This window comes from Nannospalax galili, unplaced genomic scaffold, assembly GCF_000622305.1.
Source record: "Nannospalax galili isolate Female #2095 unplaced genomic scaffold, S.galili_v1.0 scaffold18, whole genome shotgun sequence".
In the NCBI taxonomy this organism is placed as follows: domain Eukaryota; kingdom Metazoa; phylum Chordata; class Mammalia; order Rodentia; family Spalacidae; genus Nannospalax; species Nannospalax galili.
Genome location: NW_008346548.1, coordinates 6,836,511 through 6,847,537, shown reverse-complemented (window position 1 = coordinate 6,847,537; position 11,027 = coordinate 6,836,511). Strand labels below are relative to the sequence as shown.

The 11,027-nt window shown below is 39.1% G+C and overlaps 1 protein-coding gene across 3 annotated transcripts in view; it reads right to left on the bottom strand.

The window, feature by feature from the left end:
• The window catches only part of Maats1 (MYCBP associated and testis expressed 1), a 62,734-nt gene extending 51,707 nt beyond the window's left edge, over positions 1-11,027 (bottom strand). For all 3 annotated transcript variants that reach the window (XM_008842900.3, XM_029568238.1, XM_029568239.1), the window contains exons 1-5: positions 10,834-11,027; positions 6,814-6,890; positions 5,992-6,149; positions 4,344-4,427; positions 3,434-3,490 (exon numbers count right to left, since the gene is read on the bottom strand). In XM_008842900.3, the coding sequence (XP_008841122.1) occupies positions 3,434-3,490; positions 4,344-4,427; positions 5,992-6,149; positions 6,814-6,890; positions 10,834-10,954 (497 nt within the window). In that variant the 5' untranslated portion in view covers positions 10,955-11,027. The remainder of the gene's footprint in view (positions 1-3,433; positions 3,491-4,343; positions 4,428-5,991; positions 6,150-6,813; positions 6,891-10,833) is intronic.

The window sequence follows — 11,027 nt, the reverse complement described above, 5'->3', positions numbered from 1 at the left end:
GAAGTCTTTGTTTTAGGAAGGTCAGCTGTTCCTCATCTAGCAGCAATCCATTGTCAATATTCCTTTAGATAAGATTGGCATCTGCTGTTCATTTTCCCAGTTTTATGCTGGGTTACTATCTGGGAGTCTCCTGGGCCTTAAAAAATACATTCATTTATGTCCCCAAATAAATATCTTTGTTTTTTTAAAGAAAACATGAGTAACCAGGTGTAGTGGCACAAACCTTTAATCTCAGCATTTGAGAGATGGGAACATTGTGAGTTGGAGGCCAAACCTGGGCTACATAGCAAGACTCTGTCTCAAAAAAATGGGTAAGTAAAAAAAGAGGCCCCGCCTCAACAAGTGCAATGAGAGAACTGACTCACAAGTTTTCCTCTGACGTTCATGTGCACATGCACCATGACCTGCATGTATGTGCCTGCACTTACACACACAGAGATAGATTCATAATTAAAATTCAATGCAGGAGGCAGACAAAGGGAATTCCCAGAGCAAGCTGTCTAGCAGAAACTAATGAAAGGGGCAGGTTTCATGTTGAGATAGATAGATAGATGATAGATAGATAGATAGATAGATAAAGATAGATAGAACTAAAAACCTTAAAAATATTTATATTATCGTTGAGTAAAGATCTTTTTAAAGTATGGCTTGTAAAAGAAATGGGAGTTAAGGTTAAACTTCTATACTTCAAAATATCACAATTTTAAAGTATGAGTGGAAAACCTGAAAATAGACTTTGCAACATTCATTATGAAAAAAAAAATTAAATAGCCTGTGACTCATGGTCCAGAGGGATTCACGGCCTCTGACCTCTGCGGACACTGCACTCACATGCACATAGCAATTGAATAAATGTTCAATGGTGTATATGAATATTTTTATTTTTAAGGACCGATGAATGTGAAGAAATGGGTGCTGGGAACGGAACTGGGAAAGGAATGTGTCATTTTAATAGCTGAGTCATCGCTCCAGACCCAAGTGCAGATAACTTTGTACTCTCTTACTGTAGGCAGATTGTTTCTGTCTTCGTTGTATTAAACAGTGATGTGCTGTCATCCTGGGTGCCAGCTCGCGTCACTCCTCTTCCTCCTCCCCCTTCATCCCTCCTCTTTCCCCCTTCCTCCTCCTTCTTTTCCTTATTTCTTTAAGACAGAGTCTCAATGTGTAGCCCAGACTATCCTGAAGGGCACCTTCCCCTCAGCAAAGCCCCCTGAGTGCTAGGACAATGGATGTGTCCCACCATTCCTGGCTCCCCTAGCTATTTTCTTGTGTACATTATTGTGTCAGTAGTAGATATTGAAAAGTTGCATTACTAAAGCCTCAGCGAAATAAACATTTTCAGGGTTAATATTATCAGAGTAATCTCCCAAGTTGTTCTAATTATCCACACTTTCAACAATAACTAACAATCTCTTTGATTACACAATAGCACTTAGTTATGCTAGACATTATATTTTTTGCCAGTGTACAAATACATCTCATTTTTAATTTTTACCTATAATTCTTTAGTAGAGAAATAAGGTACCCTTTCCTGAGTTTATTATCAATCTACACCTCCTTCCTTAAGATTTTCTATTAAAAAGTCTTTTGCTCCTTAATAATTAGTAGATGTGAAAAATATTACCAATGAAATCTACCTGATGACTTTATATCCATACACTAAGGATTTGAGTGTAACCAACTGTGACTAGTAATAATCAGATACGTAGAGATTAAAGACGTGTGCAAACATCTGTTAATGTCAATTGCATTAAAAATGAAGTATGAAGTATGAAGCTGTGCATTTTAATAATGAAATGGAGATCTTTTTTAAAGGTTAAAACCTCATTTAACTATATGTCTTATAGGGTTTATACTGAGTACAATATTGTATAACTGTATTAATTCAACTGTAAACTTAAAAATTTACAGCCAATTTTGAAAGAGATGCATCTTAGCTCTGGAAATTGTTATTGAATATGTCAATGCTGTTGTAATGAAATTCTTCTTCTAATTAAATGGTTATTAAATAAATAATTTTAAAAAACAAAAAAAAGTCTTGTTGGACTTTTACTGGACTTGCTTTCAAGTTGTGATTTTATTTGGATAGAATTTCCATCTTTAACATATTGAGACTTCCTATTATAAACATATCTCTGTTTATTTGGATTTTTTTGTCTTTCAATAAAGCTTTATCATTTTATCTATTAAAAAAAAGTAAGTATCCACTGGGCGTGGGGGCACATGCCTTTAATGCCAGTACTGGGGAGGAAGAGGTAGGGGGATCTCTGTGAGTTCGAGGCCAGCCTGGTCAGCTTCCAGGTCAGCTGGGGCTACAGGGAGACCCTGACTCAAAAAGACCGAAAAAAACCCCAGTTAAATATTCTTTCTATATAAGAATTCCCTATAAACTGGAGCTGGAAAGATGGCTCTGCAGTTAAGAGCACTGGATACTCTTGCAGAGGACTGGGTTCAGTTCCCAACACCCACATGGTGGCTAACAATCCGTAACTCCAGTTCCAGGGAATCTGTTGCCTTCTTCTGACCTCTAAGGGCACTGCATGACATGAGTATACCTACCTACATGCAGGCAATACACTCACACACATGAAAAAATAATAAAAATAGGGGCTGGAGAGATGGCTCAGCGGTTAAGAACACTGTTCTTGCAGAAGACCCGGGTTTGAATCCCAGCACCCACATGGCAGCTAACAACTGTCCATAACTCAGTTCCAGGGGATCTGAGAGCCTCTTCTGTTCTCCAAGGGCACTGTATGACATGGGTGCACTTACCTACATGTAGGCAATACATGTATAAACATAAAATAAAAATAATAAACAAAATATTGAAAAAAAAGGTGAGTGATTCTCAAGATCAAGGTCTATACAGTAATTAATATTCCACAGAAAAAAATAGGACTATCACAAAACAGAAAGCAGAACTTCTAACAGTGTATGAAAAGGCGACGTAACAGTAAGCAAAGGAGAAGAAAGCAAAACAGTTACTATTTTATTCAACTTTCTCACATGTACAGATTTAAAGGATGGAAAGCACCTAGCTTGACAAAGTTACAAAGAAACAGTCATCTCCCAAACTGGCTTGTTCCTCTGCCTCCCAAGTGCTGAGACTAAAGGCGTGTGCCACCACGGCCGGCCCTTTTGGGTTTTTGTAAGACAAGCTCTGGAAATGTTCTGAAATGCTTGAATTTAATAATCATTTCACCTACACAAGGCAATGTGCTATACAAAAAATTTTAAATATTATTATATACATATGATTGGAAATAACTATAGCCCTTAAATGTATGCTTGAAGCCCTGGCCTAAGTATATTTCTATTCAGAATTTGAGACCTTTAGAAAGGTTGCTTTTCCTGGCTATTTCATGAACACCTTGGAAGAAATTTTGGAAGTGACTAAAGACTTGAGAAAGAGTTTTGAAGGAAAGTCACTTACTTGGCTGTTGTTAAAACAACATTGAGTGGCATCTGCTGAAGAAACGGAAGGAATGGCCTGGGAGGAAAAAGAAAACACGAATATATGAGATTTTTGCACTGGATGTGCTCAAAGCCTTCTTCTAACGTTAAAAACCAATGAGCTTGAATTAACCATTTATCAGTAATACTCGAATTTTGATGTATACAAAACCACTGGGGGTGGGGCTTGCTTAAAATGCAAATTCCGGGGTCTGGCCCAGGAGATTCAGTCAGTGCAGAGCACAGCCAGTGAACCTGCATCTTCAGCAAGCACAGCAGTGTGTCTTCTCCACAGACACTCTCATAAGCGGCTTGTACTTGGCTTCAGATACCCATTAGTCCCCAGCACTATCTCAAGTTCCTAAGATCTTCTAAAATTACCAAAGCCCCCACCAAAAAGTCTAAGAATTCTATCTACTTTAGTTAAGAAGTTAGCATTTCTCTGAGAAATAAAGTAGCATCAAAAATTTTTCCATTAGGGAGTACTCATAAATGATAATGTGGATTAGAAATTCTCTTTCTAAAGAAAATTTATTCAGTGTGGTTATCAAGACTGTTTGCCCAGGGTTGACAGGAAAAACCTCATTTTTGAGTAATTTGAGGTCATAAGTATCCCAGGGTGATGAGTCACAAATGAAATGAAGAAAAAATTTTGACCATATTTTTTTACCACATCCTCAAATATTGCTCATTTGAACATGTTTAGCAATTTTTCCTCCACTGTGATCTCATGTTATAGCTGGTACATCTGACCTTATTTGAGAACTCCATTTTATTCACAACTATATATCCTTAGTTGCCTCTAAAGTTAGTCAGGCTTAAAGAAAGTGCTGTAAAGAGGTTTTCTGACAATCTCAGAGCTCAAATGTTTATTACTCTTGATTTTATACCTGTCAAAGAATTTGTAGCGATTTCTGCCAGAAACTTCAGGATCTTCATACACTTCTTTAGGCATCTGAAAAGAAGCATCTATTCTAAAAGGAAGCAGGAAAACAATATTCAAGCTTATAGTTTCCACATATAATTTCCATGTAATATTTACATCTGCGTAGTAGGAATCCAGAACATCTCATACTTTGGTAACAGGCATGTAACTGTTCTACATCTTACACTAGATATCACTACTTTCCCTGAACCAGGAAACCAGGATCCAGTAAGAGGGAAAATAAGGGTGGAGAAATGAGTAGATTTAAAAAATTCAAAATACAAAAATAACCAATTTTAATAAAAATACATAAAATAGCAAAGTTTCAAAAGGTAATTTATACCCAGGCTGGAAGACATTATTATTTATTAATTTACTAAATATGAACTTGTAAGTAGCTTAAATAACCAAGATTTTAATAAAATCTATTAAAGTGTCTTTGAAAGTACTTCAGTCACTCTATATTGAGGTCCACCCACCCAGGGATCAGGGACCACTGCAGAAGAGGGGGCAGAAAGATTGTAAGAGCCAGGGAGGAGGTACATGACCATACAGAAATAGTCCTACAGGTGCATGGGACCCTTTTCATACAAACCTACAGCAATGGTGTCAGCATGCACAAGACACATGCAAACTTAAGCAGACAAAAACCCAGCACAGAACTGTGGAAATGGACAGCAGGCCCCAATCTTTGAAGAATTATTGGCAGCTGATTGCTGCTGGGTGAGGAAGAGCTGATCCTCTTGAAGGGAGAAACTCTAGATAGGCCAACTAAACCGCGGTGGATGAACTTGCATTGAGGAACATCTTGGGACACTAAGTTTACATAATAGGCCTTAATACAAATGACAGACTCTATGAACTCCAGTCGGGGCTATGGGAGGGTGCCAAAGGGGAAGGGGAAAGGGGTATAGGATGATTTTATGTATGAAATACACAAAAATTCAATTAAAAGAATTTTTTTTTTGTCTTTTTGAGACAGCTGTAGCCCCAGCTGTCCTATGGAATTCACTATGTAGACCAGGCTGGCCTTGAACTCACAAAGATCTGCCTGCTTCTGCCTCCCAAGTGCTGGGATTAAAAGCATGTACCACCACAGCGGCCAATAATTTTTTTTTTTTTTAAAGAAAAACTTTAGTCACAATTTTCTAAACAACAGCTGTGATACCAGCAGAAAAGAGCACTGTCAGGTTCTGAGGTGGATCAAACCAACAAATTCAGTCAGCCCTGTCCTTGGCAGCAAGCGATCTTTCAATATGCATATAAATATTCATGCCAACCTTCTGAGAACTTCTAACCAATGAATGTATAGCCCTGGATCTTAATCAGGTCTGTTTGGGAAAAAGGAATTTATATTACAGCTTTTATTTTTCAAATTATTCACAGTAATTAAAAAAAAAACAACAGCAGCATATTCATTCAAAACAGGAGTATATGCCAGGCATGGGGGTGCACACTTAATCTCAGCACTCGGGAGGCAAAGGCAGGCAGATCTCTGAGATCCAAGCCAGCCTGGTCTACATAGTGAGTTCTGTCTCAAACCAACGACAACAACAACAAAAATGAACAAAACAAACAGAAGTATGTTTAGGGGCTAGAGCCCTGACACTTACGCAGCATGCTGACGGAGGGTTTCTTTGTGTTTCTCCTCATGTCCCTTCCATTCTCGACTGACAAATGATGGGACAGGGTCTGACTTGTTCCAATACAGAGAATATCTTGGATAATGCATCAGGTTGCTGAACATGGATTTAAAGTTTGGAACTTTTCTCTAATGTTAGGGCAGCAGGGAGGAAAAGGTCAAAATTATACCACTAGGTTTTCAAAATCGTTTTAATTATATGGTAAATATTTTTATTTATAATTTTTATTTTATGTGTGTGAGTACATTGCCTGCATGTAGGTAGGTGCACCTGTGTTGTGCAGTGCCCAAGGAGGTCAGCAGAGGGCATCGAATACCTTGAAACTGGAGTCATGGACTATTGTTAGCCACCATGTGGGTGCTGGGACTCAAACCTGGGTTCCCTACAAGATCAGCCATTGCTCTTAGCTGCTGAGCCATTTCTCCAGCCCCTATATTGTAAGTTTTTAAAAAGTACCACACAATGTATACAACACAAGAAGAGGAGCTACTGGTACACGAACAGATTATCTCTACAAGGATACTCAAAAAATTGTTTATATGGCAGACACTAGACTAGATCACTTCATACTGTACATGCTTTGAAACAAGTGTAGCTTATTTTATGGATTCTTACTTACTATTAGTTAGTCCTTACATTTAGTAACAAATATTAACATTCCTGGTGCCCCCCGTAATCATAGTAAAGCCCCTACAGAACCTAAATCCAGATTAGCTAAGCTCAGTAATGCAGTAGCCATGCAATGCATGATTCAGCTTCATCAAGCCATGTTAATAGATGAATTAGACTTACCAGTCTGCTTCGAACCAGGGTGGCTTGGATATTTGCCTGTGCATGGTCTCGCTCACTTGATACAATAAATAATGGATCTGTGAAACAATAAAGTAATGTAAAGAATAGAGCGTATTTACACCTCAAGTGAGAATCATGGAGGTGTAATGCAACTGTCTTTCTCTTTTCTCTCTTCCTTTTTTTTTTTTTTTTAGAAAAATCTTTATTTTTATTTTATGTGTATGAATGTTATGCCTGCATGTTTGTAAGTATACCTATGTTTTACAGTGCCCATGGAGGCCAGAAGAGGGCCTCTGAACCCCTGGAACTGGAATTAAGGGCCTTTGTTAGCCACCATGAAGGTGCTAGGATTCAAACCTAGGGCTTCTGCAAGAACAGCCAATGCTCTTAATCAGAGCCATCTCTACAGCCCTGCTCTCTTCCTTTTTAAAAAAAAAAAATGATTTTTTTTTTTTTTTTTACATTTACCTGTTGGTTTTGAGGAGGGGCACATGTGCCACTGTGCACTTGTGGATAGCAGAAGACAACCTGTGGGAATCAGTTCTCCCCTTTCACCATATAGGTTCTGGGGATGAAACTCAAGTCTTCAGCCCTGACCTGCTGAGCCATCTTAGTGACTCTTTCTCTCCTTTTGGACACAGTCTTTCTCTCTTGGGTTCAAGTGATCCTCTTGTCTCTGCCTTCTGAGTAGGAAGAAAGAACTAGAGGCCTGTGTCAGTGTGCCTGGCTTGTCATTTCTTAATTGGGAAGCAAATCAGAGAGCTTAAATGGATTGCATAACTGGTTTCTCAAAGTCCTGTTATCCTGTCCATTGCCAAGGAGAGTATGTTAGATGCATTTCCTTCCTGTGAATTCCAAGTTGGCTTATGGAATTGAATGCAAATGGAAAGCTTATTATATTTCAAGCACAATGCCAGAAATACTCCTTTCCTACGAAAGAAGATCCTCTTTGGGTCTGAATAGTCCAAGAGGAGAAACCTATTATATATACACTGTGCCCATTTCTAGGTAAAAGAACAAATTTAGCAGGTTGAGGTGGTGATGGCTCAGTTGGTAAAAATGCTTGCTACATAAGCATGAGAGCCTGGGTTTATATCTCCAGTACTTGTCTAAAAAGCCAGGCACAGCAGCTCACACACTTTAATCCCAGCACTGGAGAGGGAGGGGCAAGAGGATCCTCATTCAATGAGGGACTTTAAAAAAAAAAAGTGAAGAGAGCTGGGTGTGGCTGCACATGCCTTTAATACCAGCACTTGTGAGAAAGAGGAAGATGTATCTCTATGAGAGCAAGGCCAACCTGGTCAGAGAGACAGAGAGACAGAGACAGAGACATAGAAAAACAGAGAGAGACAGAGAGACAGAAAACAAATTTAAATTTAGGCACTATCTTCCATGTTTAGTGCACTGGAAAGATGGAAATAGCATATACCTCAAGAACTGTAAACATGAGGGTTAGAGAGGTGCAGTGGTTAAGAGCAGCGGCTGCTCTTTTGGAGGATCTGAGTTTGGTTCTCAGCACCCACATGGCAGTAAGTAAGTACATAATTATGAACATACATGGTCATAAGTACAGTTCTAGGGAATCCAATGCCCACTTCTGGTTTTCTACAGGCATTGTATGCAAGAATGTACTTACACACACGCAGGCAAAACACTCATACACATAAAATAAATAAATAAATAAATAAATAAATAAATGAATAAATAAATAACAAGTTTATAAAAAATAATTGGAGGCGTAAGAAAAGACTATTCTCGATAAAGAAATTAATAAGATCAATCATCCTCAGAATTCACCTTTTAAATTTATAAAAACTCCGTGCTGATGGATGTCCAAGTTCTCTCTCCAAGGTTCAACAAATGATTACTTTGCTACTGTAAGTATCATGTCACTAGGTATATCTTTATCTATTAAATCAACCATCATGACACTAAACTCACCAACAGCCCTCAGAGAGAGATTTGATTTCCCAAGTAGACTGATCTCTAGGGAAACAAATCCGACCAGCTTGTCTAGACAACTTGGTGACATATTTCTCTGGAAATTAACAAACTGGTATTGTTATTTAGAAATAAGTCTTTTGAATTTGGATAATGTGAGTCTACTCCTAACAACCCAACAAAAACAACTTATTGGATGCAGTAATTCAATAGGCAATGTGTAGTTCCTTAGTAGAAATATGTCCCAAATATTGCATGGGCTGTCTCAACACGAAAGCTTAAAGAGGTTAAGCTCAAAGAGGTTAAGAGATCATTTATTCTGGAATCAAATATGAGTGACCACGGTGCAGGAACACACATTCAGGTTACCCCAAATTCAGTGTTCCAACATGGTAACAGTTTCATGAAATTTTTTAAATACTTTGGTGGAGACATCGAGAGAGACAGGTTATAGAAAAATGGGGAGCATTCTGCTATAGGACTTCAATGCTATCCGATAGGCCTCCTAGACCTTGGGTTCGTGGAAGCTGATGGTCTGCTAAGACAATGAATTCTAAAAGGTTTTTATCTGTTAGTCATGGTGTGTTAGGTCAGACACAGAGGTGGGCAAGGAATGGCTTTTCGCTAAAGATGGCGAAAGATAAATGCTTATTAGGCTCTAGGCTTGCAATACTCTCCACAATCATTGAAGTTTTAATCAGTTCATCAGCCTTGCAGGAGGTTCAGTTGAAGATGCAGGGTTTAGGGGGAGCTTTCGTTCACAGATACAAATTTTATACTAGAATGTTAGTTGTTATTTATCTGGAATTCAAATTTAACTGTACATTCTCTACCTTTATTTGCTAAGTCTGGCAACTCTCACAGAAAGCAAGCCAGGGAGCATGGAGCCCAAGATCTGATTTTCCCTGCCCAGGTTGTAGACGGCTGGCTGTGCCCATCCTCCTGTGCGTGAACAGCTCTGAGACTGCCTGCTTTAGCGCAACAACGCACACTTCATTTGGTTAACACTAAGTGGATTTCTGTTCTTTGTCAGACAAGAAGGCAGGTAGCAACCTCTCTGTAAAAGAGACACTTAAAGCTAAAACAAACAACAAACTTAAGAAATCCGTTCTTTGTTTTTACTCAAGAGCTTTATCTCCATCCCCAAATTGCCTTAGAAAACAACATGATGGTAGGTTTTACAAAAGGTTATTACATTCATTTCATAAAATGAAACCAAGAGTAAATAAAGAAAACCAATGGGCAGAATATGTAAGCAATCATTACACAGTCCAAATCCAGAAAATGGGTATCATATAAATGTCCATCCAAAGGAGATTCTAGAAATCAAAGCGGGATATCACATGGTTGAAAGTAATGCAGGGTTCAAGTGACAGCCTGAGACTAAAAAGGGCAAAATCAAAAAGAAAATATCACGTTTAACTGATTACAACTGGTGTAACAGTAAATTCAGTGATTTAATTGGAATAGGTTTGAGGAAGCTACAAGCGTGTATAGAACAGGAACTTAGGGTTCAGAAAATAAAAGGACCACCAGTGGAAAACCAGGGAATTAAAATAAACGAGTTTTATTACCCTAGAGAAACCAGTGCACTGAGTATATAAAAAAAAAAAGTTTTGATGTTTAAAAACTTGAAAACAAAAAATGCTAAAAACAAACCAGAAAAGTTGGCACCTCTTTACCTAGAATGCCAAGTTTGGAGGTGCACAGAGAATTGGGGGCAGGAAGACCATTTTCATTGGGTATCTTAGGCCGTTTGAATGTAGGTACATTGAGTGAATCTCCAGCTGTGCAAACTATTTCATCCTTTTCTGAATGAGCATCAAAACACAAGAGGAAAACAAATTATTAGGAAAAAAGGGTGAAGAAGAAGATGGTCCCGCCTGGTGCTCAGGGAAGCAGTGCGCACCTGCGGCTTGCGAAAGTGCCCCCGAGCGCCTAGCCACCTGGAGGCTCCGACCTGTGACATTCAACAAGCTGGTCCAGGGGCAAGTCTGTCTGTCGCAAAGCTGTTCTTCCGCTCTCCACAGCCCTATCCAGGTTACAGTAGCCCCGAGGGAGGATTGGGGCAGCCCTTACCGTACAGGAAATCGTATGCTCGACTGGAGATGCAGCCCTTGGCCCTCGACCTCTCCCTGCACTGGTTCTGAAACCCTTGGAGGTCGGTCCTGAGCTCCTGGCGGGTCACTACTTGGCTCATGGTGCTGCCTCTTTCCTCTGGTCAGCAGAGCACCAGCAAGGGAGACTTGGCAGGTCGGTGCAACGTAGCTATG